Source organism: Aulonocara stuartgranti, assembly GCF_965226115.1.
Source record: "Aulonocara stuartgranti genome assembly, chromosome: 5".
Classification (NCBI taxonomy): domain Eukaryota; kingdom Metazoa; phylum Chordata; class Actinopteri; order Cichliformes; family Cichlidae; genus Aulonocara; species Aulonocara stuartgranti.
This window is the reverse complement of record NC_138943.1, coordinates 33,828,170-33,849,522: the sequence shown is the minus strand read 5'-3', so window position 1 is coordinate 33,849,522 and position 21,353 is coordinate 33,828,170. Positions and strand designations below refer to the sequence as shown.

At 39.7% G+C, this 21,353-nt stretch overlaps 1 protein-coding gene across 1 annotated transcript in view; it reads right to left on the bottom strand.

Moving 5' to 3' along the window:
- The window catches only part of LOC309706751 (integrin alpha-5-like), a 52,049-nt gene that overhangs the window by 11,140 nt on the left and 19,556 nt on the right, over positions 1-21,353 (bottom strand). Inside the window, exons 13-22 of the mRNA XM_082533555.1 lie at positions 20,299-20,490; positions 20,161-20,206; positions 19,970-20,083; positions 16,911-16,966; positions 16,282-16,439; positions 12,079-12,216; positions 5,955-6,022; positions 1,398-1,548; positions 776-868; positions 406-485 (exon numbers count right to left, since the gene is read on the bottom strand). Coding sequence (XP_082389681.1) covers positions 406-485; positions 776-868; positions 1,398-1,548; positions 5,955-6,022; positions 12,079-12,216; positions 16,282-16,439; positions 16,911-16,966; positions 19,970-20,083; positions 20,161-20,206; positions 20,299-20,490 — 1,096 coding nt within the window. The remainder of the gene's footprint in view (positions 1-405; positions 486-775; positions 869-1,397; positions 1,549-5,954; positions 6,023-12,078; positions 12,217-16,281; positions 16,440-16,910; positions 16,967-19,969; positions 20,084-20,160; positions 20,207-20,298; positions 20,491-21,353) is intronic.

Sequence of the window (21,353 nt, the reverse complement as noted above, 5' to 3'; positions counted from 1 at the left end):
TGCTCTGTTATTTCCTGAGGGGTTTCAGATGGATGTGCATATTTGATTTGGCACAGATTTTACACTGGATACCATTCCCAGCATAACCCTCCTATTTATCTGAGCTTCAGAGCAGCACTAAGAGTACACTAATCCCTGAAGTGGCTTTGTGACTCCTGTTCGTCCTACCAGAATCAAACCGAGGATCATTATGCAAATGTGTTAACCACTACACCACAGAATCACAATAACAGTGATGATGACAGATTTACTTGGTTGCCCTAAAGAATTTTTTGTTAAAAAAAACTGTATGTAGCTTATAATAAGAATTAAGAGAATACTTTGGATTAAAATCTGCTCCACTGGTATGCAGTTGCCAAAGATACCCCATCCCACTTGAACTGGAATCCCTAAAAAGTGGCCTACCTTCGTATCTGGAGCTCAAACTGAACAGTATTGTAAGTATCACTGAGTCTGGGGATGGTGAAGCGAAGACCGGCCCACAGCTACAAAAACAGCCACAGAAAATTCACGCAGTTATTTCAGGGAACATGAGAAAGGAAATAAATGTGTTAAATAGAGTCTGGGTTCTTTTTCTTAGAGACGCCCACTTTGGAAACAAGGAATGAAAACTCTTTCAACACAAAAGCAATGTTTATCAGGTTTTATCAGGTCGGTGAGAAAACATGTCGAGTTTGCTTATGTATGAATTAGGCAAGTCAACTTGGCTTAATTGTACTGAGACACAAAGAGTGGGAAAGGCCAAAAATAACATGTGGGTCTTATTGGCTCTTACACTGGTACCAGACTTCATGGGGTTTCCCAGATCACACACGAGATAGCGGGTCTGGTTTTCTGCCTCGTAGCTGCAGGTCAGCTGAGTCAAGCTCTGGAAAGGACACAAAGAAATAAAACTCCATCATGTATTTAACTTTATTAAGTGTACTGCTGTAAAAGCTAAAGAGCTGTTGTCTTGATGCATGCTCAGCTATCCAGGTAAGGAAAGAAGATTCATCTGGACGTAGCGTTTTCAGTGTGAGAAACGTTTCGTCACTCAGCCAAGTGACTTCTTCAGTCTCACGAGTTGTTAGAATAATAAATCAAAACTCTGACTAGAGTTAGAGTGTGACTCTACCAACCAGCTGCATTTCAGGGCTTTCAAAAAATGTATTCAAAACGTAGTAAGTGTATTCACGTTCTTTCACGGCTTTAACTCAACAAGGAGGGCGTCAGGTTGAGAAAACTCTTTTAGCGTAACATTACGATGGCAAAGTGACCTTTGACTTTATGCAAAGTCAAAATAATTTCCACATTTTATTTGCATTAAAGCATTTTTATGCATAATTATCATTTGAATGAAAAAACACGGTGCTTCTGACCGTGATACTTAAACCTCCTTTTAAACGCCACCGACTCACCACGTTGTTGCGTGCTATCCCGCTGTAGTCAGCCTCTGGGGGAAGCGCCACATAGAGCTCAGCCTCGTACGCACCTCCCTCTCCCTCGTTCCTGGCATTGAAGGTCAGGCTCACGGAGTTTTCGCCTCCCAAGTAAACCTCTGTCTTGTCACTGGGCAAAGAGAAGCGCAACATCATCACTACGTTTTCACTGAGCCTTACCTTTTTGAAAGCTGTTGAAAGCTGTTAAAAGAACAGTTTATGCAGACTTCCTGTTGCACATAAAACCATAAGTTCCATGTAACACTGAGAATTGAATCGATTTATCAGAGAAAAACAGTTTTTGAACCAGATTTTTATTTTTTATTAACCTAAAGTGATATACTATAACCAACCGTAACCAAAGTACCCATCATCAACAATGACTCCAACCCTAAACTAGTGCTGTCAGGCTAACATTGAAAACACTCTTCTCCAAAACACAGGGACTGGGTTGGGTCATTACCAGTGATGAGACGTCAGGGTCAGAAGGTTAATATATCACAATCCTAATGATTACGTAATGCACAAAAAGTGTCTGATTGTGCAAGAGTTACACAGTCAACAAACAATCATTTGCAGTCTGCTTTAAGCCACACGATTAAAATAAGCACTATAATCTCCCTCCTGTAGATCTGTTCTGTTCTTCAGCAGCCCCTGAGGAAGCTACTCATCTGTGACTCTTTAGCTGCTTAATTCTCCACAGTGTTTCTCACTCATGTTCGGTTCTGCCAATCGAAGTTTTCAAAGGTTTTTCAAGAGCAGCAAGACTGAACAAAAACAGCCAAAGCAAAACAAAGAGCTGAAAGCAGCAACACTAAGTAAAGTCGGGATTCAGCGTTACAGGCTAAGCTCATTGATGTGAATGTGAATATGCCAAAAATTATCAGTACTTGATGTATTATTTTGTGATGCTGCCACTGAAAGTTGAAACTCTTAATAGAATCTAAATGTAAATTATTTTTTTAAATGACCTGGGGGGTCAGAGTACCTTTTGACTGCACTTTCATAGGTTTTACAGCTTTCCCTACTGATACAGACCACCCCACACCATTCATACTACAAGTAATTAAGTAATATATGAATAATTAAATTCATCAAAACCTCCTGTTTTATTAACTATCTACTACAGAAATGTTTTTTTAATATATAAAAATATATATATATATTCAAAGTGAAAAGAAATCAGTGAATTCACAAGAACTTTCTGTTTTATAAATTCAGGACAGTCTCGGGAATGAGCTACCAAAACTTCTTCTGTAATTTGACATATTTATTTTTTTTAATAAAAGCCCAGCATGTCATAGTAATAGATTACAGCAGCATTTCTTTATCATGCGGAGAAACTGAGATGTACTGTTGAAATTATCACAGGGATTTAAAATTAAGATCAAAGTGGGCTGTGTGTGGTCCACAGTGAATTTGACATGCCTTTTTTAAATACACAGATATCATATATGATAGATGATTGTATAATAATGCCATCTTACCATAGTATAGTGAAGTCCTAAGTACATCCTTATACAGCCACTTGCATGGTGTCAGACTCATTTTCTGGCTTTTGGTTCCCTTGACTGTCACAGGCCATTTATTATTCCGTCTTGAAAAGCTAGTTTATTTACTGTAATCAAAATGACTGAAAACAGCAGCTTTCACACACAGCTTCTACGCCAGCAGAGTTCACTTTTCCTTCATTTCCAGATCTATGTCAAGTCACTGGGTGCAGGACATGACCAACGTGGCCCAAAAGAAGGTAAAACGTAATGAAAAGCAGGGACATAAAGTCTTTCCACACAATGAATCTTTGTTTCAGTCTGTCCCCAAAGGCCATTTTCTCCGACATATCATGTCATGAGTGACATGGGAAATGACCCAAATCTGATCACTGTGATTTGTCTCAGGAAACCGACCCCCACCTTATTCTTCGACTTCATAGTGACACCCCTGTGTGCAAACACATTTTCAGAGAAGTGATAAATCCACTCGACACCCTTCAACTCTGGCCCTCCCCCATCAGCTACACTTGGCAGTAGTAAATTCACGTTTCTATTGAGCAGGAAAGGAAGAAAGGAGCGTGGCTGAAGGTTGGAACCGGGGTTCATCTTTCACTCCATTCCCCCCCGCCCCCAAAAAAGGGGTCTGGACACAGTGACCCCAAACTAGGTAAGACGACACCCAGATGATTTTAATTAACCTTGGGCAAATTTAGCAAATGCAGAGGAAGCAACTCTGATCCCACAAACAGCAGACTCTCACCGATGCCAGGAATGGGCAGGAATCAGCAGCTCACAGCTGACACGTTATACTACACTGACTTCGCTGGGAAAAATATAACAGTGGATCATGAAGCTCATAAAAGCATAATTAAAGCCAGAGGATACAACTAAAACACCAGCGACAGACCTTTAGGTTATGAATCTTAAACATCCCACTGTTTGCAAATTCTTGGCAAAGAAGGGAAATCGCTGTGTGCAACAGTCAGTGAAGGGAAACTGTGTTTTAGTGGAAGTGCTGAATCATTCCAAGTTTGGTCCTGTGGCAGCTCCAAATGCAGATCTTTGACTTTTCATGGGAAACTTTTAGCACTGATTGTATTTCTACAGCTAAGAGAAATCACATGGCCATGTAATGCAAAACAGTCCACATATCAGAGCTGGCAGGCTGGGAGGAGAAACTCTGGAGTGTGTGTTCGCTTTGTGAATGGGCTGAGGCACAGCCAACTATCTGGCTGGAGCCTATTCAGCAACAAGGATTCAGGATTAATATACAATGATATGTTATTGTGCCAAGAGCTAGGAGTCATTAGTCTAGATCTTTACCCCAGTGCACGCATGTTCTGAGCTGTAAACAACCTCCTATTCTTCCTCAGTGAGGGAGAGGGGGATGTGATCATGTCTGACAGCGAAAAAGACTGACAAGCTGGAGTTCGTGAAACATGTAAGCTCATTCAGTTCTGCAGTGGATCCAGATCACGTTCTTTAACCCTCCGAGGTCTGAGTCATCGATGACACTAACCTGCCTAACCTGAACCCTGCATGGTTTTATATGTAAATATATACTGATTGTGCCGGGTTAGGGTTGAGCTCAGGTTTAGGGTCATCGCCAAGATACCCAGACCTCAGATACTGGTGGAGGATTCACTCTGTGTGTATCAGGCTTATATCTTCATATGTTTTTCCTTAACTTCTTTAAATAAATGACTATTTTATAAAGAACTATAGAATTAGAATTATAGAAATTCAACCCAGACCCTAATCTGCATCAAAATATGTTGTTTTTTTAAATTTTACAAAATTATTTTTCCCCAAGTCTTGACAATCAGGAAACAGAGAAACAAACAAAGAAATGATTCTAAGTGAAACACTTTCTGAAAAACGTAGGGAGGGTCGGGGTTAGGGTGTTAGGGTTATCACCTGTGACGAGTAAGACCTCAGAGTTAATTGATGGCTAAAGTCTTTATTTTATGTTTTGCTAAGAATTTGTGATTTCATTAGATAAATAACTTCGAAATTTGCATGAAGTTTAATTCTGTTACCACTTTTTTTCCTGTGTGTCCAGTTATTTAGTACTTAGTAACATAAAACCAGAGGACCTCCATTCCACGTTTTCTGTCTTTCTACACTGAAACTTTCAAAGTAAATTAAATAAAATAATTCAAACAAATATAACTGTTGAGCTTTTAACATGCACCAAACAACCAATCTATGGCTTGGTTATCATTTAAGTCACAGGTTAAAATGACGGTTTGTCAGCAACAGTGTTACTTTTTAAATGAAGACTGAAACATTTAGGCGTTACAGTCTTCCTATTAATAGATTTCCATTTGGGGATTTATTTCAGATGAGTCAAAGTAAAAGAAAAACGGGTGGAACCACATCTACACCTGTCCCAAACCCTTCGCCAATAACAGGGGTTTTTCTTCTTTGCTCGTTTGCTTGCTGGGAATTGTGTGACTGTATAAATGGATATTGCTATTATAGTTTTGTTCATGTAAAACAGTTTAAAAAGAAACAAGCCTTTAAAACTGCAGTATTTATATGTATTTAGTTCATATGCAAACTAGTCATGATACTACAGAAAATGAGCAAATGATCATTTTCCCCAAGTTCACTATTTTAGCATCTTTCAGCTCCTTGTTTTGGTTTTAAGGCCTGAAAACTGTGTCGAATTCTGTGATTCACTCTCACCACTCTTATCTACTTTGTATTACGTTACAACTGGAAGTGTTTTATTCTTTGCTTAATTCCCATCGCCGCATGGATAGTGTTAGTAAGTTAACATAACGGAGCTAAAAGACGAGTGAATGCTGGATTTGCATTAGCTACGCAGCCAGGAGCAAGATTACTAACAGCTTAGCAATATTGACTTCATCAAATGACAACATGTCGACTTCTGTTGGTCTTCCTGGCTGCAAAAAGTCGAAGCTTTTCTTGGAATAATTAGAATTGTTGTTGCGTGAGGGACAAAACTATGGCAGTTTAGCTTCAGGTGGCTAGCAGTTTTAACTTGTGTTTATTGGATCAGGTGGTTTCCTCTCACCCATAAACAGCCAGTTTTAGATCTGGGACACAGATGTTGTCATCTCCACAATCGAGCTGAATCTGGGCCTGAAAAAAAAGACCGAGATAAATAGAATAAATAGGAGCAGTAAGTTAGATTTGGTTCCTTGTAAAATCAAAAGGTACAGGGAGAGAAAAGCTCTGGAGGAAGTGGGTGTTGACAGAAGCCAGAACAACAGATTTGTGATTTAATGAAAGGATAAGAGAGGATACAGACTATACATATCCTCTATATACACACAAAAAACTGTAACAATATTTGCATCTACCAGATGCTGGGAAGTTGTGAGAAAACATGACCCTTTAATGTCTGCAGAGTAAAAGTAATACGTGCCTTACACGTATGTGGGAAGGAAGAAAAGGGAGAAAATATGGTGGTGGAAGGTTTAAGAGAATCAAAGGATAGTAATTCCATCTTAACAAGTATTACATTTTTGTGGGAAAGTCTTTTTCAAAAACAGAGAAAAGCTCATATTTTAAAGGCAGTAGGGATTAATCTGCCCTTTAGTCTTACGTGACAGATGACCACAGTACAAGATAAATGTTATTTGATTTAGAAGTATAGTTTTTCTTTAACGTGCCCTTGAGCGTTTTGCTTTATTCCCTCCTTTCTCCCTTTTTTCTGTCTTCTCTTCTCTGTTCTTCCTTGTAGCTTTACTGTCATCGTAGCTGTGGCATGTCTCTCCAACATATGGGAATCATTAGATTCCCAAAGAATGCAACAGAGAGCAAAGAATCAGCCTGGCAATGGTTAACAGTGTCTCAGTGGAGATCCCTGCTTCAAGTTCCTAGTTTTACATTTATTTAGGACCCAAGATGCTATCGGCCATTTAATAACAAACATGCTTGAGTCTAAATGCTATGCAGGTATACACTGTACACTTCTAAGCGTGAAGTCTCTTCCTGTTAAAACTCGCCCACAGTCACCTGTGTTTGCTAATATGAGTTCATTTCGACCGGCACTGGATTTATGTGCACAGACATAGAATTGGAGGATGGATGCAGAGCATAACAGAACTTCCCCTTCATCTGTTTTGGTTTCAGCTGTAATAAAATTTAGCCAAGACCATGTAGTCAAAGTTCTTCCCATCTGCAGTATTTTATACTTGGCAGCATGGCTCTGCTCTGGGAGATTCCTGACTCAATGACAACAGATATGACACTGATAGAGGAGAAGCTGAGGTGGAGGTGGGTGGTAAAGCAGCTTGCAGATGTGCAGAACATTACAATGGCAAAGTGACCTTTGACCTTATGCAACTCAGTTCTTATGTGGGTAAGAACTGAGTTTAACTGAGCTGCTGTAATTATAGTTGCCTAAAATAAGTTACCATCCACGTGCATTGATAAAATTCATTCATGTAGTCCATCCATCCATTTGCTTTGGCTTATCCAGGTTGCAGAAGCCTAAGCAGACACCTCCCTCACATTCTGATAGTCTACACTCTTTGAGATCTTTGAGTTTGGCCACTTACAACTAAACACAGCTGCTTGACGGCCCAGTACTATATTGCGATTCTTTATTGTTTTCTACATAAGTACTCTGGGCCAGCCTTATATACTGGGAGTCATGAGAGGTAAGACGTAGGGTCAGAGAATTAGGTCAATATCAGCCAACATGTGTGAATGTGGTTAAAAAAAAGAGTGGAATCATTGTCTGATTTGGCCTGTTGACTGTTTGTGTTGGTGAGTGCAGTGCTGCTTATGGGGCGTCGCTGTGACTGCACCACTGAGAATAACATGCTCTGTGATACACTTACTAAGATCAAGTGATGAGCTCTAACCTATAATCTCTTCCTTCTAAAAACTCTTCATCTGTCGTTCACTTTCATCTCTTGATCCTCACAAATGTAAAGCATGTTTCCCTCCAGATCTTAAAGGAGCAGGCTATTCTACTGCCATCAACTTCATGTTACAGTGAAAACTCCAAACAACATCACAATTAGATCTGGCATAAGTTCAGTTTCAAAACAATTTACTGGAAATTAATGACATGTGTCATAACCATTGACCCAAGCGACATTATACAAAAGAGAAGATCTTAACCTCCTGAAGTCCTCATCGTCAACAACCCTAACCTTAACGCTCATCCCAGATAAAAAGTTTTTATGAAATTCATTTCCCAAGTCTTGGTAATCAAGGACAAAGAGATATAATCATTTTCACAAACACTGTTTTTCTCCAAAATATAGGGTTAGGCTTAGACCTCAGAGGGCTAAAACTATATGCCGCCAACCCTTCTTTAAATGCAAATACAATATACATGTTTCATTTTTTGAACTGCAAGACCTTTAAGAGCACATCAACAGCTTGGAAATGTACTGAAGAGACACATTCATCTGGACCCAAACACAAAGTCTCATAATGGTTTGGATAGAAGGTCTTTCCAGCTACGACAGCAGACGAGAGACTAATTCTGCTCCAATGGACGTCTGACTCTTTCCCCAACACAAAAACAATGATGATAAAATGAACTCATTAACTGGACTAGTCATTGACAGCTCAGCAGACTGTGTCATTCTCACTAAACATTGTAATATAACAAAGCAATTACAGAACAGAAATTAATTAACTGGATATTAGTGAAAAGCCATTAATACAGTGAATAATGAGCTCTGACATCATTTCAATTTTCTGCAGTATCCCTGTAGTTGCTGGTGTGGTTGTTGTGGGCTATTGTACTGTCACCACACCCAGCAATGTTCTAACGTGAAATGCATGGCAACATCACTGAAGCATTATCAAGTTTATCAATGGCCTTTACGCTCTGATTAAGTGTCCTGTAGTCCTGCAGTTTACTATATATAAGCCTGTCTGGACGCAGTAAAAAGCAGTGAAACTGATTTTGTCTAGAAAGGCGTAGCAGCAAATCTGTCCACAGCATTAGTGTCTATGGGTACACAGCTCATGGCAATTACTGACAGCTGACTGAGGAAATTTTCACTGGTGCTAATTTGGCATTATGTGAACACAGAGAGTGAAAATAACAGGGCTCAAACTGTAGTTCACAATGTAAAGCATTATGGGACTTGTAGTTCTAAACCCTGTCTCACAAAAAGTATGGCGAAGAAAAATAACAAGGGTTAAACCCCACAAACCCTCAGTGGGGTTACTTTACTATGGAGGAAAGTTTGTGACTTGGTCTTCTGTCATCAGGTAGTTTTTAAAGCTTTGACGTATGTTGGGGCAAATTATCATGTTGGAGTACGCGTCCTTCACAGCAAAGGAGTAAAGAAAATAAAAGCAATCAGGGGGCAACTCTGTGCTGAATTTACTTGCAGTCTGATGCAGGTAACCAAAGCCACCATAGGAAAAACACAGCTGATGAGGTGTGACTTTGCTAACACACAGTAAGCATGGTTTAGGTTGCTTACTCATTAAAGCTGTGTTGGAAACTAAAGGAAGAGTGATATTTCTAATTGATTAAGAAGTCTGCAGCTTTATCTAATTATATCATAATGCCAATAAATCTTACTCCGTGTCACAAATCTGCTTCAGTGGAAGCATACAACTCAACAAAATCTTAGCTTTTATGCAAAGGACGGCTAAAACGGGAGATCAACAGATGAACCTGGTAATTTTTCCTTTAAGGATTCCGAACTCAAAGTTTGGTGCACTCAATATTACAAAACTCCAATTACAAGCACATGTAGTGCACACTTACACACCCACATCACACACTCACTTCAGCTTATATACCTCACATAAACATGTGCACATTTGCAGGCCCTGGCTCTTGCCTGGTGGAGGAGACCACTGGCAACATACATAAACAAACCACAACCAGATGTCTGTGAGCTGAGCACCACCCCGCCCAAACGGAGCTGTCAGTCCCCCCTCTGTGTTTTTGCAGAGCCATGACTCGCAAGTCCTCCATAAACCTTCCAACTCTTCATATATGAAACGCGCGCAAAGGAATTGCCAACAGAGACCAGAGAGCAGAACGCAGCTCTTGATTTAACAGTGCCGACCCGCAACCTCTAACCATATGGGCTTCGCTACTATAGAAGGGCCAATGCTAGCCTCTGTCCTTGCCAATCAAGTCATGTTCCTATATGAAAAGTAAGAGTGAGCCGTGACTTCACCATGTATGGAACAAACATGACTTTAGGTTGCTTGGTAGAGCATCCTCACTCCCCTTGCTCTCCCTTCATCTGGTAACATTTGTGGCGACCATCTGGTTAAACCCTAAGAAGCACGGCGTGTGGCCATATAAGTGGTGTGGTCTAGGATTTTGGTGTGGTAATGTGATATACAGTACAGACAGACTCTACACTTTTACAGAAGCACACACTTCTTATCCTCAGAGACTTTAGACTTCAAAGACAGTTTTCAAAGGGTTACGTTAAAAATGCATCCAAGACACAGCAGAAAAGGGAAATGTTATGAACCCCTGGGATGCATCACATGGTTGAGTTTGTATCCATAGTTAATACACCTGAGTTTGGGGTTTTGTTTATTCTAGTATTTGAAGTTTCTTGCATTGCCTTTATTTTGGGTCCCGGCCTTGTTTATTCTTATTCTTGTAGTGCCTTTCAGTTTTGTGATGTACTTATAGTTTGCTTGTTCTCTTTAAGTTAGCCTTCATGTCTTCCTACTGATAGTTTCCTTGTCTCTGTATTTAGCTGAGTTCTTTTTCCTAATTTACTTGATAACTAGTCGTCTCGTGTGTCTTGCTTTCAGTTTAACTTCCTCCCCTGTGATTGTCTTGATTACTTTTTGTCTTGTTTTCAATTCCCAGTTAGTCCTCAGTGTGTATATATAGTTCTGTCCTTCCCCACAGACAGACACATAGTCCCTCTAAGCATCTGTCTATCTTCCCTCTTGCTCTTTCAGTTTTTCCTGGAACTCTTGGATTTCTGCTGTGTGCTAAATTTGGTGTTTTTGCTTTTAAGCCAGACTTCAAGGTTAATTTTTTCTTATCAGTCTGCTTTGCATCCTTCCTTTGGGTCATTCACTCTACAAAGCTGACAGAAAAAGAGGAGAAAATAGGTGGGACAGATGCCATGTTCACAAAAACAAAGTGCAAAAAACAGACTTTGCAAGTAAATATGCGGCACACATGAAGCATACGATCTCCACTGAAGCTTTCATTGCAAGATTTAAATAAATGTGCACAGGTGAGGCTCGACCATCATGTTTGGGAAGGTTTTGGTAAGGTTAAATTAGGAAGGAGGGTGCTGGTAGTGCATTTGTTTATCCATAAGTAAATGATATACTTTTTGTATCGTGCTGTTAATGGCAGGAGCACATACAATCCTCTGCACAATGGCTAGTTAACTCAGGAAGTGGTCCTAGTAACCAACACCACATGCTAGAAAGTCCGGGAAAGGTGTCCAGCAGACAGTCAGATAACTTCCAGACCACAACACGGGTTTCATTTTAGAAAGATGGTTGAATTGTAAGGCAATGTCTTTGCTGAAGTAATCATTAAAAATCCAGTGTTTTCAAAGAAACTGCACTAAAATTATTGTCACCAATAATTTTGGGTAAGCTGAGGCTCCTCTCGCCTTTTTAATAGTGCAGGATATGGAGAAACTGTAATCCGCCATAAAATTGCTCCACAGCTTGCTGTAGAAGCATCCAGCTGCAGCCTTGCAAACCAAGTTCATGACACCACCACCCTCACCATTACACTAACTTTAACCCTATGCATGACACACCCACTTCCCTACAGCACAGCTGCAATCAGATATATGTGGTTTGTGTTGCCCACTTTCTTCTGAAGTGGTTTAATGAGACCTGAAGAAATACTTTATCTCAATGACCAATTCCTAATACTCGCATTAGCAACAGAGGGTTTAAACAGGTTTTGATTTGTATTTGCTGTTTTGCTTAAAATGCCTGATGTTGTGCTTTACAGGCGCTACTGGCACCACCAAACTGTAGCATTTCGGCTTTTAATTGCGAGAATAACATTATTATTATTATTATTATTATTATTATTATTATTATTATTATTATTATTATTATTATTAATAATAATAATAGGCAACATCTTCAAACTGCTTGTTTAACTCTACCATCCCTGCATCTGTTTCTACATGCATACAACAGTGTATTGTCACAGCGTTTTGCATTATCCTATCATTAGATGATGTACATACCTTCTGCTTTATGAGCTGTTCTGTCTCGTAATTGAGGATAGGTCTGAGGCCATGTTGGTCTAGCGGGGCCTGTGGATCCAAACTGAAATTAAGGCTGATGTAAATGGGGGACAGTTTATCCCGAAATTCTTCCTCAGGCTGAAAGAGAGAAAGAAACAACTGCATTAGAAGCTGAGAAATCTGTATATTTAAATAAAAGAAAGCTACCAAGTGCGATTTCTGAAAATAAGAACAGATTTTACAGCAAAAACTGGCCTACATTACTTTTTCATTGTAGTAACTAATGTCTGGTGTGGCTCACTCTGACTTCTTAGCACACCCGTCTCCTTAGTGAACCAGTCCCATGGATCTGATGACTGAACCATCCCTTAATTATACTGCTACAGGCTCAAGTTCTTTTGCTCTCAGTCTTGCTATTCTCTCATTTTTTCCTCTTTCCCTTGACCCCCAAACATTTGCCTCAAACAGCCGACCTTCCCTGAACCTGGTTATGCCGAAGTGTCTTTTCCTGTTGAATGGGAGTTCTTCTTTCCCACCATCACCAAGTTCTTGCTCATAAGGGATTGTCAGTCGGACTGTTGGTTATCTTATACTATAAGACTTATAGTATAAAGCACTTTGAGGCAACTGTTGTTCTGAATTGGCACTATGCAAAAACATAAATTGTGTGAGTGAAATCAGTTTTAGTAGATGCAGATTGATTGTTTTTTTTACTTCTTTTAGAGTATTTATAGGATATATGCAAGTTAAGGATCTTTACCTGACATTTACAATAACTCCCTGCAAGCTAAACTCCACAAAACTTGTGCTGAGAAGGAAAAAAATACCAGTGCTACTGCTAGCTAGCTTTTAGGTTAGCTAACAAAATACCAGTGATACTGTTAGCTAGCTTTTAGTTTGGCTAATGGGGGATTCAAACCTGTATTCGCTTATTGTGAAGGATTCTGGGTATACAACATATGCAGTCATTCAAATGACCAACAGCTTGATGTGGTTGATGGTGTCTATAAGTGGATGATTTTAATTTTGATTTTGAAAGGTGGATGAAGCAAGAAGCATGAAAACCCCCCACAAAGAATTAAAATTAAAACAGCATGAAACACACAGAAAAGTGGCTTTCAGTGCACCTATTTTTATCACTTGGTTTCACTTCAGCTCTTTGTATGAAAAATCAGTCAGCAAAGCTATGTGTAGGACAAAGGTACAACTGTGATTGAGCCCCAAAACTGTTGATCAGAGAACAACAAATTGGTTTGTTTCTGGTTAAGGGGTTAAAGGAGAGGCTGGCAATATCAACTTATTATGCACTGAGGTAAAGTCAATATAACCAGAGGTTATAATGCACACAACTGATGAACTGACCCAAATTGCTAAGCTAAATTGAAAGGGATTTTGATATTATAACAGCAGTGATATAACAAGTTAGTTTTTAAAGTAATATTACCTTTAAAATGGCCTGAGTGTGTTTAAAGTTAATAACATGTTGCCTGAATTCCCTTTGCATAAACACAATGATGTGGCTCTTTTAAAGAAAGAGTACAGAGTACACAGACAGATAAGTGCTGACTGACATGAGTGCATGTTTGTCAGTTTCTACTCTGGTCTCTTATCCTGTCAGAGACCAAAGTGCTCTGCTCATTATATCTAACAGTGAACATCCACACGTATGACATAAGCGCCTTTGTCAGGCACAATCTTTGATCAGGTCACCACTAAGTGATGAGAGGATTGGTACTGAAGCAGTTTCACCTCACGTAGCACTTCAAACAGCAATTTCAAACCCTGTTATTAGGAAATGACTTCAACCTCGGTATTAGCCGAAAGTTAAGTGCATTCACCTGGTTCTGCAGGTGCAAACCAGTCTCTGATTAGACGGCTCCAATGAAAAGCAGCAGGGCTGGAGTCGTTTCCAAACATTAAGAAGTCGAAAATTTGCAAAAATTATTAAAAGCATACTTATGAAATGGTTGGTCTGAAGAATAAGGGCTGTTTGCACAATTACTTTCATGTTTGTAAATGATGTGTGCTTGTTCTCCTGCCCAGATGACAGCATGAAATATGAGCGACTATTTGCAGGCTTATTATCATAGTTCTGCCTGAAAGTACATTTCTGTCCCTGCGTGTGTTTATATCTGAAAATTGCTGGGTGTACTTATCATTATAGCCAATATCTCCTCACCAAAATGCAATTTACATATCTTTTAGCCTTTAAATTATTAAATGTTTTTCATTCCTTACAAAAGATCTGCAAAGCTCGTGAATGATTCAGATTCACTGTTTATGTTAACTTTTGTTAGATATGTTGTCCTTTTTTAATGTTTTTTATATGTTAACTATGGTACCAACTTTCAGTACGTACATGCATAAGAAATACTGATCAGTAATCTTACTAGTGGTTGTCATAAAACACGTGTCATTTTTTTCTCTCCCTCTTTTTTTGTGGTACAAATTGACAGGAAATGTGGTGAAAGAGATCAGGGGAACGGCATGCGCCAAAGCTCCAGATGACCATCTGAACTAGTTGTATTTGATGAGAAACTAGAATGAGACTCAAGAGAAAGATTCAGAAAGGTAAGAGAAAGAGCTTGAGGTCTTTCTTGCTTTATATTGTTGTCACAGAATAAAAATTAAGTTTTTGTTGCTGAATTATTCGGTTCATGGATGTATTTCACTGCATTTTTGTACTTTTCAGAGGCTCCAAATCAAGTTATGAATGCTTTATAAGCAATCATGCTAATTATTTAGCTTCATTCATTTCTTATTCATTGAGGAGCACCTCATGTTACAGTCACACAGTGGCTGGACACAGCAGCACAACCAAAACTATTGTGACAGAGTACAAAGAACTTGCAGTCTTGTTGCTGATGAACAGCAGCTCTGTGAACATTAGCAGTCAGTTGTGCTACGGTGATAAAACAGTTTTAAGATTGAGTAAGTCGGTTATCAGTTTGCAACTGAAGTTGGCGTTTACTCACAAACTGTGATAATATGATGAGTTACAGTTATTTATATTCCCAAAATCGATCGTGTTTCTCTTTCACGGCAGGGAAAAGGCTCGTTGCTACCACCTTTTTACCCCTCCTGGATAACATGATATAATTTACATGATATCATGATATCACGGGGCACTAAGATTTCTAACTGGTTGTAAACCTTTAACACATCACTGTACTTTCTGTTCTCTGGCTGACTGCTTCCCACTGGCCTTACACAGGATGGCTCATTGGTATAATTTTATCTATAAATCTATTTGTGGTTTACTCCCCTCTTATTTATCAGACTCTTACAGAACTTGGAAAGAAGGCATTCTCGTTTTCTGCCCAGTCCTCATTGGATGCATTACAGAAGGACTCGCAGCTCTCTCAGTTGCAGATTTAAAAAAATGAAAAAATTACCTTGTAAAATCATCACTATGGGAACTTGTTCCTCTTTTTGAAATGACTGTGTAAACATTAGGCTATTCTTTGTTGTCGTAATTTTAATATGTTTGTCTGAAACAGGTCTCTCTTGTAAATGAGACCTTGAGTCTCAGTGGGACTGCCTGTATAAATAAAGGTCAAATAAAAAAAATAAATACAAATATGGTAAAAATCAGAAATACTTTCCCATCTTGTAAATCTGTTATCATCTACATATACAGAAATTCATATTAAGCAGAACTTCACATTAACTACTTTGAAACAGAAATGAAGACTTTTCTCCAGAAATAATGACATGGGCGCTCAGAAACGTCTCTTTTATACAGGAATGTAACCAGTTAAGTGAAGTACCCTATTACAAAGAGATCTGTGCAGTGCAGACTGCAACTGCAACATGTTATTTGCAAGCCTTTGCCAATGGAGAACCTGAACGTGATTGCAATCAGACCACAACAGTTTGGAGACAGGTTGCTTCCTGTGCAATTCCTTTGACATGAAAAGTGGCTACCCAGTAACTGAGGGTATTGTATGTTCAACCTCTAGGCGACCAGTTGGTTTGCAGCTATTTCCCCTCAAAAGCATTCAGTGGAATCATTGGGCAATTTTTCCTAGTCACAAGGGGGACTAGGAAAAAAAATAGGAGAAGTCCTATATCTTCTCTAGTTTGACTAGATAAATAAATTCTACCTGACCAAAACAAAAGGTTTGCTAAAAAAAAATCAAATGGAAAACATTCGCTCAAACTGCTTGACCTCAAGGTGCAAACACAGCTTGTGTGACTGACCCGCAGATAGATATTGCTGTTGTGACACAGGGGCTTTCTGTTGGTGAGGTTAAAGGTCTTCACTAGGCTGGGCTGCTGGCTGTCCAGGAACAGAGTCCTCCTGATAGACTCCTTCTGCTTCTGCTTCCCACTGTCCAACTGCACCTCTGCCACGAAGCCTTAAAAAAATGTATGACACACACATCTATGTTTCACACAAATATGCCAATTGGTGCAAAGCACATACACGAACGCATATGTGCTCAGCCGTCTGTGTTTGCCTGGCCACATGCAAACACACACATATGCAGGAGTAAATATTATTATGGCAAACAGCCTTTGTGTGCTATTTTGTTCTCTGTACAGAAACATAGAGAGCATTGCTGCAGACCACATGACAACAACTATGCAGAGAACAGAGACAATACACACCCACTCACTTCAAATAAACACACACGCACTTTTCTAAACTGCCGGAGCCCACCAAGTTACCCCGTGTTTACACGATTGTTCTTTTATCTTGATCTTAACTGCCAAATTGACCACAGTGAGGGCTAGCATACTTGTGGCTGCACAAAGAAAGCAAGGTAATGGGGACCATCTGTGCGTTTGTGTGTGCGTGTGTGTGTGTGTGTGTGTGTGTGCCTCACCTAGATGAGAGGGGAGGTGCTTCCCATTAGCCAGCAGGCAGAAAGTGATGCTGACGCTGGAGGTTTAAGACAGACACAAATATTTTTTAAAAATTAGCATGCAGAGCTAGCAGGGATGTCTTGACTTTATTTGAGCCGTAGCTCTGTCTTCCTCAGAAAGTATCCCCTATTCATAGATTTATTGTTTTGGGGTTTTTTCCCTGCACTAAGACAGTGTGCATTAAGCATCTACAGTATGCCTCTATCAGGCAGCTGTTCAGTAAATAAAGTGAATAATTATGGTTCTTCTCTTACGGAGACCAAATAAAAGGGTCCTTTGATGCTACCTGTGCTTATCCTAAGTCAAAATCAAACTGTATCATTTTTAATTGTTAATAATTCATTAAAAAAATCTAGTATTGTGCTTCTTAAATGAGAAATAGCAGAAAAAGTGTGAGAACCAGTGTATCTAAATTGATGCTGTGCAATAAATTCAGATACAGATTAGAAGGGCCAAATTCAGTCTAAGACTGTTTGCAACCTTCTGAAGACCAAATTCTGCAGAAAGTAATCTGATGACAGAAAGTACTCCCTCTCTTAAAGTTTAGGATTGTATGTATTAAGCAATAATTTAAAAAAACTTATCTGATTCTTAGCAGGTCTTAAAATTAGGAAAATTCAACCTCAGATGAACCATGAGAAGATGTTTGGTCATAATGCACAGCACCACATTTATAGAGAACATCTCATAGAACTGCAGCACCACCAAGCACATTGTTGAGTTGAGCATGAACTAGTCTGTACACCAAAGTATTCTAGAGTCAAATGTGAGGCCGTCTGTCTGACAACCAAAGTCTGGCCAAAATCGGGTCATGGAACGATCAACGATCGCAAGCACAGCAGCAAATCTACAACAGAACGGCTGAAAAAGAAGAGAGTCAAGGTGTTACAGTGGTCCACTCAAAGTCCAGACCTCAAACTGGCCAAGATGGTGTGGTAGGACCTTAAGAGAACTGCACATAAACAGATGCCCGCAAACCTCAATGAACTGAAGCAACATTGTAAAGTAGAGTGGGCAAAGATTCCACCACAATGATGCGAAACTAGGTCATACGGAAAATGATTACCTAAAGTTATTGCTGCTAAAGGTGGCTCTAGACACAGGTGGATTTAAGTTTTTACACACTGCATTTGAGCTTTTTTAAAAAATAATAATAATAAAATAGTTTAGTGTTGTTGTTTTGCTTTTATATTTGCCTAACTTTAGAACCTGCTAAGTACAAGATGTTTGTTATTATTACCTCACTATATAACCGTAGAACTGAAATACAGTAGATTTTCTGTGTACCGTGACTGTAACATTATACTGGACAAAGCAGAAGGTGTGATGGGAAACGATGCTCACAGAGGGAAATGGATGGTTGGATTAACCAGTTAAAACAAGAAGATCCACTGCTCCGCTCCTGCAGTCAGCAGGGGTGGCAGATTGGTAGAGATCAGAATAAAACACTGGAATGCTCCAGTCTATGTTTATGCAACATCCCCAGACAGCTTTCAATTAGATACGAAAATGTTGTCAGTTTGATCTGATTCTAAATTAATTCCAGCCATCCTTGGTCATTTACTTGCATTTAAACCAAAATAAACACTGACTCTAAATGTGCTGGAATAATAACACAAAGTCAGCACTTAACAATTACACTATGTGCTTGAATGGTGCACATAAAAGCACAGGAAACAAGCTGTGTAAATCTGTTTGGCGACACCTGGGAGCTGCTTGGCATCTCGCTGGATCATGTTCTTCAGATGTTTTCAGGAGTTTTGTCATTTCGTGAGATCTACTTCTCCTCTGATTGTACACAGATTTATTTATCCTCTCTAGGCAAACTTGTGATTTGTAAGTTTGGGTTATGTTTGACTTCACCCTCACAGACATGGTTAGGCACAATTCATCTCAGCTGGACACATGACCAGCTGATATGCAACATCACCACGTTCTACAATCCTACTCCCACTGCTTACTCTAAAGTCTTTCACTGCAACCCCCAACCAGTCGCAGCAGATGGCCCCGCTCCTCCCTGAGCCTAGTTCTGCTGAAGGTTTCTTCCTGTTAAAAAGGAGTTTTTCCCTTCCCACTGTCACCATGTGTTTGCTCATAGGGGATTGTCTGATTGTTGGGGTTGTCTCTGTATTATCGTAGGGTCCTTACCTTAAAATATAAAATGCCTTGTGCAGAACCAAGAGCAAAAAGAGCTACAGTCTAACACCTCAGACACCTGAGCTTTATTCCTCAGAATTATAACACATAAAAGTGAGGGAATTTAAGTGAAAAGTAAAAATTCTTGTCATGTTTAATATTAGCTGTTGTAACTATGGAAACACATGAAAGGTCCCTTTTAGGAGCTCTAGCTTTGAAATGCACACACGTACATGAATGAACATCGTGTTCATTCATTCCATAAAACTTACAAGCCTTTTCCAACCTTTTCAAAGCCTCCGTCTCCTTCCCAACTCTCTTTTCATTCCTCCATGTAGCTACTCCACCTTTCTTCCACCTCCCCATCTTCTCCTCTCTCCCTCTGTTTCCGTTTTGTTTCCACGGCAGCAAAAAATACAGCAATAAGCATGAAAACAAGACTCGCTTGTATCAACATCAGAGTCAGATACAAAGACACCAGGCAGCTTGGCAAACACCCCACAACAGCATTTAAAGGTTCCACACTGAATCCGATGGTTAAAGTGAACTTGTGGAAAGAGCTTTATTGGGACTGAAAGCTGGGAGAATTTTACTCCTTGTTTTTCCACTGATTCTAAGAATACTCTGTGTTCAGAGGAGGAAACTGGCAAACATGAAGTCATTTGACATTCTCTTGAGGTAAAGTACTGACTAAGATGTGTGTTACATAATTTAGGAGATGCTCCATAACCTCAGAGAACTCTTGAGTTGCTCTTAAACTTTTTTGGTAGACCATTAAAGAAACTTCCACTACAGCGGTGAGTGCCAAAGGCTCGATCACACTGTGTATAATCCACCTATTAATAAGCATATGTTTCGAACTCTGAACAGGAAAATACCTTACCAAGACACAGAAAGACTTTTATTCCCTGTGGTCAGCATGCAGTGCTTCTCCTCCTGGTTGAACATGGTCGGCTGTACTGTGAGAGACGCGCTGGCGTTCACTATTGGCCGAGCTCTGATTGCAGACACGAGACAAGAATGAGTAGAATGGTCTGCATGATTGTGATTACGTTACTAAAAGTTTAAACATACCTGTAGAGGACAGCTTTATCTACCCCAAAAGCACCGACAATCAGGTCTGCGAGAAGAGGAAAGTGACTTAAATCAATAAATGAAATGAAACAAAGAAGAAGCGTTGATAGAGATCTGTTGGAGCCTTTTCTGCAATACCTGGGTACCCGTTTTGATCTAGATCTCTGTTGCCTCGCACAGTAAAGCCAAAACTGGCCGGGAAAGAGCTGAAAGCCCACTGGCCCGAGAGCATCTGAGTGGGGGTGTCCTTCAGTCCTCCAACATGACCGTTGTAGATGAAAACCGACCCCTGCTGGTCGTCTCCTCCGTACGGACAGCCGATAGCCACGTCTGATCGTAAACAGCAACAAGACTTTGTTAACTACATGTATATTATTATGCAAGGCAGCACAACGCACTTATATTCCTTCAACAACAAAATAATGAAGAACAATTGTTCTAGGACTGACAGTTGTTTTTCAAGGAGCAGACTTCAGTCATTTGCTGTGTTTATTGGTTATTTACATTGTTAGACTTTGGCTGAATCTTGAATGAATGAAGTGTAGACTCTGTCAGTGTGTCTGTTAGCTCAGCCAAGTTATCATTCACATTTGGAAAAGCATCTGAGGCCGTTTAAACGAGTGCTGAAACATGAAATCAGTCACTACACCCTTTCCCTTATACTGACTCAGTCATGTAGGAAATAAACAAACAAAACATTTGGCTCTTTATGCTGCGCAAATGTGAGGATTTGCTTTTCCCTGTTTATATGATTGGCACTTTTCACCCTTTTCTCTATCTTTTTATAGCATGAAACAACCAAAGAAGAAACTCATTAGACAAATGGACACTTGAATGCAGATCTGTATGAAAGAAACTACTTCATGGGACAGAAACCAAATCTAAAAAAACAAACTGAGTGCAGTATTATTTCTGGTAGGCAACAAAGTTCACCTCAGCCAGCACTCCCAACAGATCTGCTAATCTGCCAGCCCACAGACAGTTGAGCTGGTACACTTCTTAATTGCACACAAGAGGGCCACTTTTGGCTAAAGGCTTCACCACAGCAAGTAGCTCTGCAGGTTTTGTTTCAGAAACATTTTCATTTATATTTGACAACGCCAAAGGCTTTTGTGTCTCTAGTTAGAACTGAACCAGGAACCTTCTGCTTGCCAAGAAAACCACTACACTACACTCTCATGTCATATTGCCAA